Raw genomic sequence first — 20,337 nt, 5'->3', positions numbered from 1 at the left:
GCAACAGAGCGAGACTCCATCTCGAAAAACAAACAAACAAACAACAACAAAAAAGAATAAGAGCCCAAGTCAATATTTCTTCAACTGGATCATAGAGTCATTATTGGGGGGGGGGGTGTGTGTGTGTGTATGTGCGGAGTAAGAGAGTTTTTTCAAAAAAGTAGAGTCCCACAGAATCAAACCAAATAGAAAAATGACTAAATAAATAAATATATGTATACATAAATAGACAAAAGACATTATGTGTAATATATATAAAATTCAGCCAGCAGCTGAAATCTCAGTAGGCTTTTCCCAGCCATTATTGGGTTTGGCACATATAGACACATTCTGTTTGTTTCCTTCTGATTGCCCTGTGAAAAATGAAGGTCCTAAATCTAAACGTCTCAAAACACTGGTATGTTGAACTCAGTTGTGAGAAAGATGCAGAGTTACAACCATGCATCAGGAATTATAATTTATAATGCAATAATTATAACATAATGCAATAAACATTTTCTGTATGTTGCTGTGTGACCTGTGAAAGTGTGGTGATGCTCATCAGAGTGTTAAGCAGACATGTCAGGGAGGATAAAAGGTTGAGAACCTTTAATAGTTACTATGTGGAAGTGTCTGGATAATAAATTAGTGCTGATGGATTAGCAACGTCTTACAGAGACATTTTATTTTAGTCAAAGGAATTTGGAGTATTTCTTGAACCTAGAAATTGTACTCTTATAATTACTATTGAAAGTAATAATTATTTAAAGATTAGAAAATGACTCTCATTGATCACCTGTTTAATTTAGATAGAAGCTAGGCATTAGGCCTGTATTTTTGTTTCCTCCGAAAGTAGATTTGTATAATAATTTTTAAAAATATCACAAGATACAGTCTATCTATTTAATAAATAAAATTTCTCAGGAACAATATTAAACAATACAAATATAAGAAATACTGTGCATATGAGACAAAGGTTCTAATATTTATCATTCAACTAAAAAGTAAATTTTAGAACATGATGTATTTAAAAGTGCATTTAATACCGTATTTGATTCATTTACTGATACTTGCCTTCTCTTTAATCTCTGGCATTTAAGTCCAAGTTAATCATACAATCTCCCAGCGATATGGCCACAGAATTAAACTCATTCCACCCATCACCCTTACAAACCCCCCCACCAGGAACAAACTCAGTATCACCTGCCAGTTCCTAACCCGCCTCTTTCTATCTCTGCCCTGCTGACAGTAAATCGCCTCACCAGCTAATTGAACAGATGCACCCAGTGCTGCTTCCTAAAGATCTGCAAAGCTGGACTTTGATGGACAGCAGAAAGTAGCACAATGGAAAAACAAAAGCTTTTAACTGAGAGCATTGCTTTGTTCTGCTTCGAACTTTAAGGTCACTCCAGCTCATTTTGACTGCTGTGAGGATCTTAATTTTTACTCAACCAATTTACTTGCAGCTGTCATTCTTTCCAATATTAAAAGTTCAGCTCTTCAAGTGTGGGGAATTGAGGGAGAGAGAAATGAGAAGAGCTGGTTTCAAACTAAAAACAGCAAAAACAAGTAAAATCTGGCTTGGCTCTGAAGTACAAAAAGTTATTTTCAAAGCTTATAAATTATGACATCGTGATTAACATGTAATTTAAATATATTTAAACAACAATTATATCACATTTCCAGCCCAGCTAATTGGCCTCACAGATGTTCCCTTGGAGCTGCATTGCCCTTCCACGGGGAAATGAATGAGGTGCTTTTTATCATGGAAAACAGATAAAAAAGCAAACTGAAAAAATGGAAACAGAAACATAAAAAGCAGCCAGTAGCCCTAAAAACAATGAATGCTAAAGGGGTTTTGCTTAGCATTTTTTCCATTTTAATGCTGAAAACAGGAAAATTCATGAAGATGCTCCTGTTACTGTGATGCTATTTGGCAGTTTGTCCAGACACAGAGTTGGCAGGTTGCTGACTGAAAGACTTGTCAAAGCAGGGACAGTGGATGCATTCTAATAGGGCATGGCCTCGCTTTATGTCTTGGAACAGACTAACCGCAAGAGTCCCAGTTGTTTTAATCCATTGCCTTTACAATGGAAGCCATTCTAGCCCAGATAATGAATATAGATAATAAACTGTTCCCTGATGAAGAATGACTTGTAAGTTGTTCCTTTGATTGTTTACGTCTCAGGTTTTGTAAAATGCAAAATGTGCAATCAATACTCATTTCTCAGCTGTAATTCTAGTCAAACATTACCCAGTACAGCACCTTTTGCAAGGTAAGAGGTCAAAGGAGCACTAGTAATTATGAATATTTTGGAATACCTGGCATTCTAATATATAACCATAGACTTGAAATAAATTGCCTTGTTTCATTCTTGCCTTTTCTTCTAACAATCTTAGATTATAACTGATAGTGCAAATTCTCAAAGGACAGTGGCCATGTCTTTCTTAATATATGGTGGTATTGCTGGCATCTACCACAGTGCCTGTGCTTTCACTGTAGAGATTTAGTAAATATTTGTTAAATACTTGCCAAATAATTGGTGTTTAATGATGAGGGTAAGGCCAGTGTTTGCAATTTGGTAAAGTTCCACCAGGCAGTTCCATATTTCCTGTACTATCACTCTATATTACACATCACTGGAGTATAAAAAATACTTTCCTCAAATTTTATGAACAAATGTACTGGATTTCAGGTATTTCTAAAATATAGTAAAACATGCCTATATTTAAGGTGATTAGAGAAGAGGTGAGCATTTTTAAATGCCTCTGATGAGTAGCTTTGGCATCCTGATTGCTTTATTTTAAAAATTCAATTTAGTAGATATGAATATTTAAATGTGATTGATATATCCTTTACATTTTTATAATAGTGTAGAGTTTACAAAGTTCATTTATATACATTATCTCACTTCATATTTATTAATAATAAAATAGGCCAAGAATGAAAATGAGGGTCTGAGAGGTTTCATGATTCACCAAATTCACACCACTTATCATTGGAACTGGAGCCCAGGTCATTAAATGATCTGTCTGTTGCATAGTAGCACCTCCTATGTATTGCATATTAAATATATCTCTGACTTTCCATGCCATAATCTTTGAGGTGTTGTTAGTTATGTTACTAAAGAAGAAAATAGATAAATATTCTAATACCACCATAGTTGTAGGGAAAATTAAGATATAAACTCACTATAGGGGTTCAGACCATGTCCCTTGATTAGTCCAGCAGACTAAGTTAGTTAAGGGAGATTATATTATCCAGTTGTTATTGACTTACTTTAAACACTTAATCTCCATGGGACCATATTCTTCTTAGAATGCTTCATGAATCTAAATCATATGAACATTGACCTGGAATAATATTTATCTGTTTCATTTAAAAGATGTAAAGTATCTGTAATCCCAGCACTTTGGGAGGCCGAGGCAGGCGGATCACGAGGTCAGGAGATTGAGACTATCCTGGCTAACATGGTGAAACCCCATCTCTACTAAAAATACCAAAAATTATCCAGGCGTGGTGGCAGGTGCCTGTAGTCCCAGCTACTCAGGAGGCTGAGGAAAGAGAATGGCGTGAACCCGGGAGGTGGAGCTTGCAGTGAGCCGAGATTGCAACACTGCACTCCAGCCTGGGTGACAGAGCGAGACTTAATCTCAAACAAACAAACAAACAAACAAAAAAGATGTAAGGTATCTTAGAGGTTTATTTTAGTCATCTCTGTTTACTTAAAGCTGGATTGCAGAGAATATAAGCTTCATAAAATCAAGCGATTTGGGTCTGTGTTTTGCATTATCCCTGTGCCTAGAAAAGTGCCTGGCACATAAACAGTAGGTTCTCAAAAAATGTGTTTAATGTATTTTTGTATTAAGAAACAGAATTAGTATCATACAACTCCTTTTCCTTACCCTAAGGAACACTGTCCTTCATATTTTATTATATTTTTATATCCTCTTTCAGTTAGCCCATAGGATGGAGCGTTAAGCTATAAAAATACAGATGTATTTTTGTTGTTGTTTCTTTAACTGAAATCTGATTTTGACTCATTATAAGTAAATAAGGGGAATCTAAAGCATGTTTTCAGGAAAGGAATTGATTTTCCAAATTTTCTGCTCTTTCTTAACTTAAAAAAAAAACAAAAAAATGTGAGACTGAAGATAAAATAGCATATACCTTTTAATCAGGAGAGACTAAGGAGTTTACCCTTTGCTGAAGTGGTGAAAAATAAATGTAGCTTGATAGCAAAAATTAGTCCAGGCAAATCGAAATCTCCTGCTATCTCCTTCCAGAAACATTTATTCTAAGAGAAAAAATAACAGCAGACAATATGGCCATTTCAATCTTTTGACATGTAAAGAAGGAAACTGTTTCCCATTTACAGCTATAGTTCATTTACTACTTTTTCCTTTCCTCTAGGGTTAATCAGAAGAATGTTTATTATTTGCTTTTCTAATCCATTGAAAAATTTTGCTTTTTCTGTACAATTTTCCTTTTCAGGGATTGAATTAAAATATTTATTTTCCTCAAAACATATAAATAAGCTTGCTTATGGTCAGAATGCATACAATTGTGCTGCTTAGGAAGCTTCACTGTTGTGCACTTTTTCCCCTTTGGTTCATACGACTCATGTGGCTTTTCTTTTTCGTTTCTTTTTTTAATTTTTTCATTCATATTGCCTCTTATTATATCCATCATTCCATTTTTCTTTCCTATTAGAGTGAAATTGGACACAGCCCTCCTCCTGCCTACACCCCCATGTCAGGAGTAAGTATTTCACAATCAACCTTCATCTTTTAGGATTTTCGGTCTTTGCTTACCATGTTTCCTCTCTCGTCTCTGCATAATTTCCTCATTTTGCCTTTGCCAACAGTGAGTTAAGAATTTGGTGTACATCGTGTAGCTGCCTTTGTAGATGTGTTTTTATCTCAGTTGATAATCCGAAATTGAGATACCATGCATCAACAGTAGCTTTCAATTTTTATCTGAAGGATTTACCTGGGCACATAAATTATGCTTCTGGATGTGGAGGTGATCTTTACTTCCCTGATTATTGGTCATGTACTAAAAAGTCAGAATTATAGTGATGATCCTCTAGTTAGGTACTAGAGCCTCAAATTCATAATAACCACAGAATTTTCGAAGGCAATAAAGACATAGGATTATTCAAAATATATCCATGTACTTCTATTCTTAATGACAACTGTCTATAATTAATGACACTTGCATTTATCATAAAAATTCACTTTGAAATTTATATTAAATATAGGCACTTGTGGGAAAAGGGCATCAAATACATTTTATTAGAATATGTTTCAGTTGGTTAATAAAACTAGAATGTGTATTTCAAAATTATTTTCTGACAATTTATCTTTTAAGAAAAGTGGAAATTTTAGGTGTTTATAGTTTTTAACTCCATTAGCCACTAGGGAAAAAAAAAAACAATAAATACTATGACTATTCTCTGAAAGACTGGCTTTGATATCCTTGTGGCTATTAACATTCATTTTTAAACTATTTCTAACAACACCTTCTCTCCACATATGTTTCTCTTATTAACAGAACCAGTTTGTATACCGAGATGGAGGTTTTGCTGCTGAACAAGGAGTGTCTGTGCCCTACAGAGCCCCAACTAGCACAATTCCAGAAGCTCCTGTGGCACAGGGTGCTACTGCTGAGATTTTTGATGACTCCTGCTGTAATGGCACCCTACGCAAGCCAGTGGCACCCCATGTCCAAGAGGACAGTAGCACCCAGAGGTACAGTGCTGACCCCACCGTGTTTGCCCCAGAACGGAGCCCACGAGGAGAGCTGGATGAGGAAGGTTACATGACTCCTATGCGAGACAAACCCAAACAAGGTATGAACTGATTATTCAGAAATGATCGCCATTCGAAGTTCACTTCCATCAAGATAAACAAAGTACAGAATAGAAATTGCCAGATAGCTGACCAGCACAACATTCGTGATCCAGTAAAGGCCTAGGCTACTGCTACTTGTAGTATGGTCCCTGAATCAGCAGCATCCACATTATTTATTATTATTTATATAAATCAGAATCTCAGGCAGGCCCCGTCTGAATAGGAATCTGGATTTTAACAAGATCCCCAGGCTATCTGCATACAGCAATCAGTCTTGAGAAGCACTATTCTAAACATATTTTGTTGAAATATTTGAATGAAGTAGCATACTACAAAGTGTCAGGACCATAGCTTTATTGGACTTAATTGCGGAGATCATAAAGACTGGTATTGTTGGCAAAAGTGCCTGATGCTTTTGATGGCACTAATAAAAGATTTGTTTGACTCATTTAAATGATGACATTTAAACAACCTAGTTTATTATAGGAAAATATTATGTTTTTATACGACATTTTTCAAAAATTAAAGGTTTGACCCTGTATATACTTACAAGCATACCACCAAGATTTGAAAATAATAATCTGTGGTTTTACAAAGCATAACAATAATTTTGTAAAGTTAGTAGTAGAAATGTTAAGCACCCAAATCAAATAATGCTTCAATTTTGCAACAAAACAGCCTTTCTTCTTCTATGCTAACAGTATCACAACAGAGAAGATAGATGATTGTTATTAAAAAATGATGATCATGTCTCTCGCAGTCTTTAGTGTCAACAGTAAACTACATTTTAAGACTCCGAGAAGGGCCTGGTATATGGTTATGTTCTCTCCTTTAAAGTAAAATTTAGAGATCTCTAATTGTAAATAACCTTTTAAAATATATCTGTCTAGATAAAACTTTTACATATCGAAAACTTCTATACATATAAAAATGTAATGAAGAGTTTGGATGTTCATAGTAGCCTAGTAATGACACAAATGTAGACGTTGTGAAGACTTGGCAGATTCACCCCAAAGAAGAATCTTTTCTGGGGAGATTTTCACTCCAACCGTAAAGTTATTGGACAGCTATATAAGTTTGCATGAGGACAATATATAAGTAGATTGCATTGAGGAAAGGTAAGGTTAAGAGAAAAGCAAGTCACCCTATAGAGTCACACTGTATTCTCAGATTTTATCTCTGAACACTAAGCTCCGTTTCTATAAAAGGTTGCTATAGTCTAACCTCGTACTCAGAGAGTACAGAATTTTAGTATAGACATTCCTATTCTTTCAATTAAGAAGTTTAAGGAATCTGGTAAGAGAGACCAAATTCTGCATTCCTTATAAATGTTTTCATACACTTGTCAAATTAAAACTTGTTACTAAGCATAAAGTTCACCCAACTCCTGCAGGGGCAATAATAAAAAAACAGTGCAGTAGAATAAGAAGATTATGCAAGAGGAGTTAGAAGACCTGAATTCTATCCCAACACTAATTGTATCCTGCACACATCATTTAATCTCATTTTTCTGTCTTCAAAGCTGGAAAAATAAGTCTTGTACTTCTTTTTCACAGAATTGGGAGGATGAAATGATAGTGTCTTGTAAAGGCCTATATATGATAGTGGGATATTCATTACTGCCCTTTAAGTTGAATAAATGATGCTAAATACTTACCTATTCTGTATATATATATTCGGAGAAAAATAATCCTGGCTTAATAGGATTTTTCTCTCTACTTATTGGGCTAAGGATAAAAGATAGAAAGTTTGTTTCAGAATGGCCTCTCAACAAAGAATTGTGCCCTCTTCATGCCTTGAATTCAAAATAGGAATAGCTTAGGGCTTTGTGTATATAGTAAAAGAGAGGACTGTCAGAGGACCTACAATATATGCGTGTTTATGTCTATGTGCAGTCTATATTATAGACATAGATGTAGAATTAAGCTTCAGGAGAATGGTGATAATTATTAGCACCTTTTAGGCCAATACCTATACTAGATGGATTTATTAGATTGATCCGTACAAAATAGGCACTAATTGACTGGTTTCAATATACAAAATTTATTTTATTTTATATAATTCAATCTGATAGTTTGCTACTTTGTGATTATGATTGGTCAATGGAAATATTATAATTATACTTTACTATTAAGTAGAAGTATATGTAATGTCAAGCAGGTCAACTAGAGGCGTGTTAGCTATCTGTTAGATTTGCTTTTTTAGTTGAATTTTTTTCCTTTGATGCTTTCTTTTCCATGTGTAAAACCTTTTTCAGAAGCATCTCCAATTAAATCCTTGTTACCAGTATAGGCAATCATAGCAAACCATAGAGACTAAAAAACATGATTTCTTCACTCCATCTATTCATCTTGGCATGGAACTCAGCTATAGATTCTTGTTTTTTCAATATCCTTTATAGAAATTAAGTTGTCTGTATATTTAAAGACTATTTAATCCTAATAGGTAGTCTTATTTCCTAATATAAATAACTTTTAGAAAACAAAAACATTGAAACAACCAGCCCCATATGCAGAAGAGACAAATGCAATTAGAAAGAAAGAAAAATTTAGGAGATAGAAATTCTGATTCTGGCCTCGTTGGCTTCTTGTTTTATTATAAACATTTTTGACCCACTTACTCTTTTTTTCATAAGACAATGGTGATCCACAAATACTTGTTGTGAGAAATCATGAAAACAAATCTGTGGGTTTTTTTGTTCTAGACAAAGAAGCTAACCATTATGTATAACCTTGGCCTGATTAATATTTTCCAGAAACTAGAGGTTAGCTGATATTTTTTTATTCCTTTAGAATACCTAAATCCAGTGGAGGAGAACCCTTTTGTTTCTCGGAGAAAAAATGGAGACCTTCAAGCATTGGATAATCCCGAATATCACAATGCATCCAATGGTCCACCCAAGGCCGAGGATGAGTATGTGAACGAGCCACTGTACCTCAACACCTTTGCCAACACCTTGGGAAAAGCTGAGTACCTGAAGAACAACATACTGTCAATGCCAGAGAAGGCCAAGAAAGCGTTTGACAACCCTGACTACTGGAACCACAGCCTGCCACCTCGGAGCACCCTTCAGCACCCAGACTACCTGCAGGAGTACAGCACAAAATATTTTTATAAACAGAATGGGCGGATCCGGCCTATTGTGGCAGAGAATCCTGAATACCTCTCTGAGTTCTCCCTGAAGCCAGGCACTGTGCTGCCGCCTCCACCTTACAGACACCGGAATACTGTGGTGTAAGCTCAGTTGTGGTTTTTAGGTGGAGAGACACACCTGCTCCAATTTCCCCACCCCCCTCTCTTTCTCTGGTGGTCTTCCTTCTACCCCAAGGCCAGTAGTTTTGACACTTCCCAGTGGAAGATATAGAGATGCAATGATAGTTATGTGCTTACCTAACTTGAACATTAGAGGGAAAGACTGAAAGAGAAAGATAGGAGGAACCACAGTGTTTCTTCATTTCTCTGCATGGGTTGGTCAGGAGAATGAAACAGCTAGAGAAGGACCAGAAAATGTAAGGCAATGCTGCCTACTATCAAACTAGCTGTCACTTTTTTTCTTTTTCTTTTTCTTTCTTTGTTTCTTTCTTCCTCTTCTTTTTTTTTTTTTTAAAGCAGATGGTTGAAACACCCATGCTATCTGTTCCTATCTGCAGGAACTGATGTGTGCATATTTAGCATCCCTGGAAATCATAATAAAGTTTCCATTGGAACAAAAGAATAACATTTTCTATAACATATGATAGTGTCTGAAATTGAGAATCCAGTTTCTTTCCCCAGCAGTTTCTGTCCTAGCAAGTAAGAATGGCCAACTGAACTTTCATAATTTAAAAATCTCCATCAAAGTTAGAACTAGTAATTATGTTTTCAACACTTTTTGGTTTTTTTCATTTTGTTTTGCTCTGACCGATTCCTTTATATTTGCTCCCCTATTTTTGGCTTTAATTTCTAATTGCAAAGATGTTTACATCAAAGCTTCTTCACAGAATTTAAGCAAGAAATATTTTAATATAGTGAAATGGCCACTACTTTAAGTATACAATCTTTAAAATAAGAAAGGGAGGCTAATATTTTTCATGCTATCAAATTATCTTCACCCTCATCCTTTACATTTTTCAACATTTTTTTTTTCTCCATAAATGACACTACTTGATAGGCCATTGGTTGTCTGAAGAGTAGAAGGGAAACTAAGAGACAGTTCTCTGTGGTTCAAGAAAACTACTGATACTTTCAGGGGTGGCCCAATGAGGGAATCCATTGAACTGAAAGAAACACACTGGATTGGGTATGTCTACCTGGCAGATACTCAGAAAGGTAGTTTGCACTTAAGCTGTAATTTTATTTGTTCTTTTTCTGAACTCCATTTTGGATTTTGAATCAAGCAATATGGAAGCAACCAGCAAATTAACTAATTTAAGTACATTTTTTAAAAAAGAGCTAAGATAAAGACTGTGGAAATGCCAAACCAAGCAAATTAGGAACCTTGCAACGGTATCCAGGGACTATGATGAGAGGCCAGCACATTATCTTCATATGTCACCTTTGCTACGCAAGGAAATTTGTTCAGTTCGTATACTTCGTAAGAAGGAATGCGAGTAAGGATTGGCTTGAATTCCATGGAATTTCTAGTATGAGACTATTTATATGAAGTAGAAGGTAACTCTTTGCACATAAATTGGTATAATAAAAAGAAAAACACAAACATTCAAAGCTTATGGATAGGTCCTTGGGTCAAAAGTTGTAAATAAATGTGAAACATCTTCTCATGCAATTATTTTATTATCCAACACACTAATCTTTTGATACTTTATATAATTCCCTTTCTTCATATACTGCATCCAGTACTAGAACCATCATTATTATGTATCATTTTGAAAGAATACCTGATGAGATGAAGGATGAGAACACATGACAGAGATGAGTCTCCAAGTAAAGGGGGCCTCACATCAATAATTAGGAAACTTAGATATAAGTCGCCCTTTTCTGAAAATTCTACCCCAAGTCATTTAGATTTTTAAAAAAATTTCTTTCTAATGTTAAAATATTGGGACCAAATTAGAGTCAATAGTATAAGATTAATTAATTAGAGTAAAAATATCTATTAAGGCAGAGAAAGTTTAGAGAAAAAAATCCAAAGAAATTTGTGTTTCTTCCTATTCTGAACAAGTAAATCCATCCATCCATCCATCCAAACCTCCTTTATCTAACTGTGTCTACTAAAAGCACCATGTTTTGTGGGGAACACTCAGATAAATGGAATATCATCCTCAACTTCAAAATTCTATGATCTAGGAGATTTAATTAAAATGACATTTTAATTTTTCCATGCGTTCAAAGAATCAGATTGCATAGTCTCTTTTGTGAATAGCTGTCGTATAATCAGTTGTACTGTAAGATATCTCCTTTAAACTCATTTGGGATATAAGTTAAACATCCTTCAAATTGTTGATGTTGACAAACAGGATAACTTCAATAATATTATTCAAACATAAACTGGTCTAGGAGAATATTGCATCACTGACTAATTAGCCTATCTAGAGTCTAACTTCACCATTAAACCAAAAGCAGATGGTGGTCCTTGGCCAAGAATATTGGAGACATTGGAGTTGGTTTTCTTCTAAGCTATAAGAAGTGAGGCGAGCTGAAAAAGTATGGTAGAGCAGGGGAATGGTTTGTGAGATTCCTTCTAGTGAAGTTCACCCTCAAACTTTTCAGGGTTAAAGACACAGAGTGATTCAGGGGCCACAATCTAATAGCTCAGGGCTCTCCTATCCATTCAGAGAAGTCTCTAGGAAAAGGGATCTCATATCAGTACTTATGAAAAATTGAATATAAGCCTCCCTTTCTAAATAAATCTGCATCGAGTCATCACAGCCCTGTTTTTGGATACTATACCTTGATTTTTTTTTTTCTGATTTACAATATGCATATGGTTTCTACTGGGCTATAGAAAGCAGAATCACTCATTTTGGAGAAGGAAAAAATAAATAGTTAAAACAAACTTTTAACTGTTAAGGTAACAGAAATGTATTTAGTGAATGTCTCTTTCCTCCTAAGAACACAAGACTTTTACATGTTGGGTAATACCTAGAGACGCATGTAGGAATAATCCAAAATGACCCAAATGCTTTATAATAGCACCACTTTATAATTCTTTTGAATGATTTCTGTAGTATATAATTGACTTCAGTTGTTTGAGCGTTTTTTGTTTTATTTTTGTCCCCCCTGGGAAAACATATTTCAGCATGTATAAGAGGGAGAAAAAAAGTTTCATTCCTTCCAGAGAATAACTTACTTAGCCCAGTAGGGTAGAATTTTAAAATGTCAGTTAAAGTCTTCAAAGTGCTTGGGGGGATATCAGATTCCAGAGGCCAATTGTAGCAATTGAAATTTGCAGAATCAATTATGTAAATCTGAGACAAATTAGTATTAAAATTACACGGAGTATATTTTTTAAATCACCCAACTTTGTAGATTATACCTATTTTGGGCAATCCTATTTTCAGGTATGGAAAAATTTTGCAGTTAAATGATTGCCTAAAGAAAGTGGTAAACAGGTGAGGAAAGATGGCCTCTGATCTAGGATAGATCCAGAACCACAAAGCATCTGCACCACAAAAGGTGTTAGACTACCAAGCAGCTCTTGGTTTTCTGCATAGTATTAGTAGCACAGCTTAGGATGAGAATCCTTTCTCCAGTAACATTCTTAAAATAGCATGAAAAACAACGCAAAACTCAAATTTCTATTAAAACACACAAACTAAAATCAAGTGATTCTTTTTTGTAGATTAGGGAGAAGGACTGAATATCTAATTTAAGAGAAGGAATAGTGTGCTAAGTGTTATAGTGTGTGAGCTAATACCTTCTAAAGGAAAGACATGGCATGAAGATTGTGCATACTTACAATGCTAAGGGAAAATCAAGAAAAGGACTGTGTGAGGCTCTGCTGCTAGATGAAGTTGGAAGGACTATTAATGTGCTTCTTGAAGTATCAAAAATGAAAATTAAAATTGTTTAAGCCTGACAGGGAAGGATGTAAATACAAGTTTTTCTAGAGCTATCTAACCTTTATTTCAAAACTGGAATTATTCATCCATCTGTAATTGTTGATAATTTAACTAGTATATGTAGTTCATAAGGTAATAGAAAAGGTGATCATGAAAGCATGTATATAACTGGACAGAACCACGATAATGCTATAAGATGTAGATTTAGTTAGGTTATCAGATGTTAAATGATTTTAATATTATTAAATAAATCAAACTAGAAAACTAACCACAAGTATAATATAACAAAGTTAAATGCAGGATATAAAAATGTAGGATGGATTTTGCATAGTAAAAAGATAAGTTTGCCATTTAAAATTGTTGTTTGTTGGGTTTAGCTGAAAGTAGGCATATATGGTTCCACTTGGGAAAACTTGCTTTAAAGCATTACAATGAACAATTTTTTCTCATTCTCTTATTCCTTTATCACTTTTTAAATGTAAAGAAAATTGTATTTATTTATTTTTTTTAAATAAACACCACCTTGCAGAATTTAATAGGCAAACATGTTACATATGACTAAGTAAGGGTCTTCAAGATGAAGTAAAGAAAATGTAAATGTTCTATTACCTTATGCAGAGACAAAAAAAAAAAAGGAGTGGTGTCATTTAGCAAACAAACAAAATACAGTTAATTGGTGATATGTCCTTTCTTTTCTCACTATGCCCTCTTGCCTCCAAAAATGACAACAAAGAATCACAATTTTTCTGATAAATAAATGCTAAACCAAGCGTTTCAAACTTTTGGACTTGCCATTCTTTTGGACTTCTTTAGTTATTAGAATGATGATTGTTATAGGGCAAATGAGAAATCCAGGTGCATCAGCTTCTAGTTGTTAAAAAAAAAACAGATAAATTAACTTCTACTGTATACTGTGGGCAGAGGATCCTAGAGCTGATCCTACAACATCAGCTTCTAGTTGTTAAAAAAAAAAGAAACAGATAAATTAACTTCTACTGTATATACTGTGGGCAGAGGATCTTACTGTGCCTCTGTTTGTGTACATGGACTTTGGTGTGTATCAGTTTGAAGGACAGCCTTGCCCCATGTAAACATATAAATGCAGATTGGTATCCCCTGGTTGCTATTTGCTTAAGAACAAATATTATACAGATGAGATCAGGTATAATTTTAAAAGATCATTATCAGTGGAGACCTCATTATTACTGATATTACAATGGGGCCAGTTTTTATACTTCTGGGTAGAATTAATAAAATTTTTCTGATCCCAGAGATCTGAGTTCTCTCTGCAGTTGGAAACAAGAAGCTGTTGTGGGCATTGTGTCGGGCCAGGGGCCCTTGTGTTTGTGTGGGCAAATATCTTTTAGCAGTGTGAGCTGCTTTTTTCTTTTCATTAAAAGTCTCTCTAAAATAATAGAAATTTCAGATACTCGGTTCAAGTCTCACTGATTTTGTAGAGGTCCAAAAATGTAGGATCTGTCACTTTTGCAGGCCCCTGCCTCACCTAATTCCTGGCCAGGTGACATTTTGGGCAGAAGTAAATGCTTCTATAGTCACAAGCTAAAATGACTCTAAGCCCCAATTTCACCGGGGGTATTCACATGCTTCCTCTGGAAAATACTCTTTGACAGTCAGCTTTGCAAGTAAGTGATTACCTTGTTAGGAATCAAAGAAAAATGTATTTCTCTCTGAGCTTTAGAGGAAAATAGAATCCTTCCCTTTTTTGCCCATTGACACAACTGGCACTGCTCTCTTCCCTTTCTACCACCCTGGTTCAAAGTAGTCCCCCGATGCTGTCCTGTTCCTTTCTTAAGCCATAGTGGATCTCTGAGATCCTACACCCCACTTTGTGAAACACTGACTTCATCTTTGCCCTCGAATGCCTGATTTTTTCATAAGAGATTCTAGCAATTTGGACACTGTTTAAGTGAACTATCAAACTACTGCATAGAGAATATTTAAGCTATTAAAATTATGGTTTCCCATGAAGATCAATTCTCTGTGTCCTTCCTTATAGGAATTTGAGACGAGTTAGCCCTGTGATGAATCTTGAAACTCACATATGTCCACATACACTTGGTAGAACTTCGATTTAATCTTTACATAAAAGCTGTACATATAACCAAGAAGTTATTTTTGCCAGTAAATTAACTTATTTGCTTTATTCATCTTATTTGGTTCCTAATCGTAAATATTTTGTAGCTGCTGTAAATTTTTTTCTCCCAAATGAGGAGTCTTATTATCATAAAGGTAAAGGCTATTCAGCTTTGATAACCACCTGCAATTCTTTTTTGGATCATTCATCCATCTAACAAATACATAATGAGGACAGTTCATGTTAATGAAAATCCATGTTGTTTAACAGAATGCCATCCTTTACCTACTTTTGCTCTTTATGGACATTTTTCTTTTCATGCTCTAGTGAGCTTTCCCTATATCATGAGAAGTGGTTATATTTGTGCAAATATACAAATATAGGAAAACAAAGATTCATACCTGTAGGCAATAGTCTAACTTGTCCAAACCACTTTGCCTTTACTGCTATTTTTATCCCTAATGCGTAGATATTTCCCCCAGGCCTATAGCCTTTGTGAAGGAAAGCAAATCATACCTCCTGTATATTGACACGAATCTGGTTTTCAAACGTCATTTCCAGATTTTTTAGTTAATTGGGGGTTGTCCTTTTCCCTTAATGTGAGAGTCATTTTCCTGTATATTTCTGGATCTCTCAGGGGCTGGGAGGGGGGAGTGAGGGGACTACAACCATAGCACTCCAAGAACCCTTTTGGGATTACTCCAGTAATCAACTACAAAAGTTATTTTCTAAATGTAGATATGTAAGGTGTTCTTTTAAAGTAAGGTACTTTGAAATATGTAGCATAAACTGGTACTGCTGTTAAATGGGTCGATTATTAAACGGAGCAGCTGTGTGAGGGCAGCTAACTTTGAATGCCTGTCTCCCTGGCTGGTGTGTCTCCTTCTCATGTTGAGAGCACCAGGGATTGCGTGGCTGCATGCTGAAACCGCATTTTCCCATGGTGTATGACTAGTTCATCTCTTTCTTGAGCACCATTACAAGAAGATCAAATGAAAATGAGATCAATGTGGAAGACAATTCATAGCACAAAAAAAGTCATCTTAAATCTACTCTCAAACATTCATCTTATACATGCATCAAAGTAATTTACTGACATCAGTTTGGGTGAGAGAGGGAGTCACTTTACTGAAAAGGCAGAGGCTTAAGGTATATACATTTGTACTCACTTCCTTATTTTCTTAACTTGTAAGCAGAAAACAAGCCCTCTCTCTTGTGAAGTATCTTCAAAGGATTGGGGTGCAAAAATACCTTGCTGGTAAGCCATCAATGTTTTATTTAAATCCCTGCATTCAAAGTTAGCTGCCTTTTTGAAATAAACAAACAAAAAAAACTACTGTATGTTTGAAAATGTGAATAGTATTTTTATAGCTTGTTAAAGACATGGCTAGTTGCATTTGTAAATAAGTATAATGTTGCTTTGATTTTCTTTTGTGGACATCTTTATTTGGAACATAATTGTCTTTAGGGTTGATTTGTATATAAGTAATTGGCTTGTGATTGTTTCTTTTTTGGTTGGAAGTTATCATTTTGACGTTACTTGTGATTCTGTGTTCAGCACTACTGTGATGTGTTCAACCTCTGCACTCGCTTACACAATAGGATATGCCAATTGTGTGTGGTGTAATGTTATTTTGATTTTTTTCTATGTTATTGATGAAGGATCATGCACCTAACACATACTAACTTTTTTAATGTTAGGCATATTTTTAGTATACTTTCTCTTATTTCTTCTCCTCCAACCTTTTACCCATCCTCCTTCCTTTCCCTCATTCCTGTTGTTATTTGAGAATGAGGGAGAAACAGTATTTTACATTTATGTAATTAGGCTTTTCAGTTAGTTCTCAAGGATCCTCTTTTGGCTCTTGGGAAAGAATTGTACCTGTACAAGGCAATTATAGAATGCGAACTGCTTTGCCTCATTCCATACTGATCATCCCAGCTGAACAATTTGAAAACTGTTCTGCCTTTTTGTTACATGAATCTGTCAGAAATATATTTTTAATTTAATATAAATGAAATTCAATAAAATATGAAACAAACGTTCTCTTTTGTGTCAGAAATTTGTTATTAGATAAACCAACTAGCAGAGAGGAAGATTTGTTCTAGGTTTAATAATGTGAAGATATAAAAATGGGCTTATTTTGCCCATATTTATGCAGCTCATTAATTATTCCTCAGAACTCTTTGGTGTTTGGGATGTGATATGTTCCATGTGTTTTTACCATCCACTGCATATGCCCATTGATGTGTACAGACTTACTCATCTGTGCAGGCTATGCTTAATTAACTCTGGTTGGTTTGTTTCTCTGAGAATAAAAAAAATATATAAAATATTTTGTAGGTTGCATCCAAACAACATTAATATTTTTATATACTTTTTTTCTTTCTGCCCTCATTGCAGTTTATAAAATGGATCCTGGCAATCCTTGGCTATAAAGAATATCAGATGTTACTACTGTCCTTGAGGTGGGGGAGGGAGAACGAGACCTTAAATAGTCAATCAACTGACTAGTGACTTATGACAAGCCCACATAACAGTGTGAGAGTGACTTCAGAGACACTGGTGACATGAACAAGATCCTCTCTCAACATTTTCTTATTATATAACTTTTTGATTTTAAACATCATTTATTACTCCATGCCTCCAAAGTGTAAGAATTTCAAAATTCCAATAACTTCTGATTAGAGATTCTGTTATTCTTTGAAACTACTGTGGTTATTTGACTGTATAGAATGTTGACTGAGTCAGTGGACAAAAAATATATTTTCAGCATAATACATTGGAGTAAATTTTCTTAAACCTGTTCAATTGTGGAGCTTCAAATATCTTGTTAATAACACTTGCTATTTGCATGGACCTGCACACATACCCTCCCTTATATATTTTGGCCCTTTCATCTGAAATCATTGTGATTTCATAGTGTTCAGGGTAAGATATGTCAAGGCACTATGCATTTTAAACAACTATAAACTGAGAAAGGAGGAGAAACAACTTGTGTTCCTAATGCTTTAAGGTACAATTGAAATTTCCAGTGGCACCATGCTAGCTTATAGCAGTTATACTACTTACTAATTACATAGTGTTTTATAAAATTCTTCATATGTTGGTTCATTTGGCTCACTACACCCTTTTGAGGTACGTATTATTAGAATAATCCTAGTCACCCATATAAGGAAAATAAAACTGAAATAACAAGTGTAAACTAGAATCATACAACCATTAGTAAGTGATGGTACTCACTCTCAAAGCTGCATATTCTGACTTAAATATCTTTCTTTAATTAGTTACCACTTTTCTTTCTTCCTCTGATAAGGAGTAACCAGCTTCTGATGAAAGCATGCATAAAGCTGACACACTGATGAAGGTCAAGACCTTCAATGGTCTTTCATTAGTTCCTTGACAACCGCTCTTCTGATGCAACTAAAAACCTTATTCCACATCCTCAAACTACCTGGGAGCAACTTATCTATAATGGAGGATGAGGTTTCTTTCATTCTAGAAAGATAAGTGCAACATAATCACAAGTAAAATAATTGAAACAACAACAAAACCACCACCATGTGGACAGCCTACTGATGGTGTGCCTTGCCCAAGGTGTTAGAAATCTGCTTGGTAAGGCACCCACTTCTCCCCCACATATATCAGAGAATATTGCAGATAACTACACTTATCTCTAGCAATGTTATTGCATATATTAGTGTTAATAGAGGAGAAAGTTCACATAAAATGCCTACTTTATAAATAAGTTGGTAAATTTTCTAGAGTTTATTATAGGCTAAGTGGTCACTGGAAACTTCTAAAATACTCACAATGTAGAATCTGATCCTGATCCAATGTCAAAGCTTCATTTAAAATGACGATGATGAGAGGAAGAAATTATAGAGAAGCTGTGAGGTATACAAAGAGGTATAGAAGAGCTTCTAACAAGGCTAAAATGAACGTCACAATTCTGACTCTAGCTACTCTCTACTGCTTTATAGTCTTAAAATCCTGAATTCACAATTGCTTAATTTAAAAAGCCCCTATGGGGAGACACATATATGTGGCCATACATATATATACAGAATATATAGAGAGATGTAGTAGACATACATATACAGAACATATAAAGAGATGTAAAATATTTAAAGATATATTGATATATTGCAGAACTTCATACAAAATCTCTATTTTCAAGAACTTCTATCACAAGCCCCATAATGTATATCATACTACAAGATGCACTCATAAAACTATAAACTGAGCAGGTGCGTAGTTAGCTAATTGTATTTCCCTCCACAGTGTTATCAAGCTGCATGATAAGCCATGGGGAGCAAAGCCACTAGACAACCATCTTAAGATTAGAAACAGAAGATTGTCACCCAGATAGCAATTTTGAAGCTATAAACAGAACAATTCACCACAAGATAGCAATCAGGAGACTGTAAATCAAATGGTACACAGGAGACATGTGAATGAATATTGGAATACTGCTCTTGTAGGTTACCCGTAGGTTTTCAAAAGACAAATACCCATCTTGCAAAATATTTGACCTGTTTCTACTTACTTATCTTTCCAAGACAAGTAGAGAGCTCTAAAAAATAATATAATCAGTTTTCTGCCTCTTTCAGAAACAGAAAAACAAAGCTTCCAGGCATTAAAGACTTATCCCATTAGCTGCCCACTGACTCCTATTGCAAGAGGCATATACATAGCACAAAGTATCCTGATCAGATCTTAACGCCTCAATTCAGTTATCTTAAGCATCATCTTTTCTATATCATCTTTGTTCATGTATTTAGGGATTTATAGAATCACCCTGCTATTACTTAGTACGGAACTATTATATTTGTGTGGATTTATGGCCATCATGACAACAACATTAAGATAATAGCAGACACCGATTGGATGCTTGCCGCATGCTGGCTTTCTGTTAAGAACCTGTGTATGCACTGTATCTTAATGTTCACCACAACCTTACTAGTTAGGTACTATTATTTTCCTCTTTTCATAAATGAGGAAAGTGAAATTTTAGAAAGATTAAAAAACCTGTTCAAAGCCACACAAAAAATGGTACAGCTGGGACACAAACTTGCTTGACATCAAAATACTTTATTTCTGGTGCTACATTGCAATCACATTATAATATTAATAATTATGTAATGGCTGTGGTTTTTTTCCTCACACAGTTAAACTCAGACATGCAATAAATGTATAGTTTTTGGGTCACAAAACTTAGCACCTTTCCCAAATTTCCAGTTCATTCAGAAGAGGAAAACATACACATATATAGAAAACATAAGCAAATAAGAATTTTTTCAGAATCAATTTAGAGTATATTCAGCCAATTGAGGGTTTTTCCTCATCACTTCATCTCTGAGGTGGCCTCTACGTTCTAGGGCCTTTAGTACTAAGTATTTACA

At 34.9% G+C, this 20,337-nt stretch overlaps 1 protein-coding gene across 8 annotated transcripts in view; it reads left to right on the top strand.

Moving 5' to 3' along the window:
- The window catches only part of ERBB4 (erb-b2 receptor tyrosine kinase 4), a 1,163,457-nt gene extending 1,146,479 nt beyond the window's left edge, over nt 1-16,978 (top strand). For 4 of the 8 annotated variants that reach the window (XM_003309456.6, XM_016950424.4, XM_063791611.1 and 1 more), the window contains 3 exons: nt 4,694-4,741; nt 5,537-5,834; nt 8,628-10,595. In XM_003309456.6, the coding sequence (XP_003309504.2) occupies nt 4,694-4,741; nt 5,537-5,834; nt 8,628-9,073 (792 nt within the window). In that variant the 3' untranslated portion in view covers nt 9,074-10,595. Of the gene's footprint in view, nt 1-4,693; nt 4,742-5,536; nt 5,835-8,627 lie in introns of all 8 variants that reach the window. The other 4 variants (XM_003309455.6, XM_016950426.4, XM_516067.8 and 1 more) reach the window with 3 other exon arrangements.
- The last annotated feature ends 3,359 nt before the right edge of the window (nt 16,979-20,337 follow it).

This window comes from Pan troglodytes, chromosome 13, assembly GCF_028858775.2.
Source record: "Pan troglodytes isolate AG18354 chromosome 13, NHGRI_mPanTro3-v2.0_pri, whole genome shotgun sequence".
NCBI classification, from domain to species: Eukaryota; Metazoa; Chordata; class Mammalia; order Primates; family Hominidae; genus Pan; species Pan troglodytes.
Note: the sequence above shows the minus strand (reverse complement) of the source record. Positions and strands in the feature narration are given on the sequence as shown.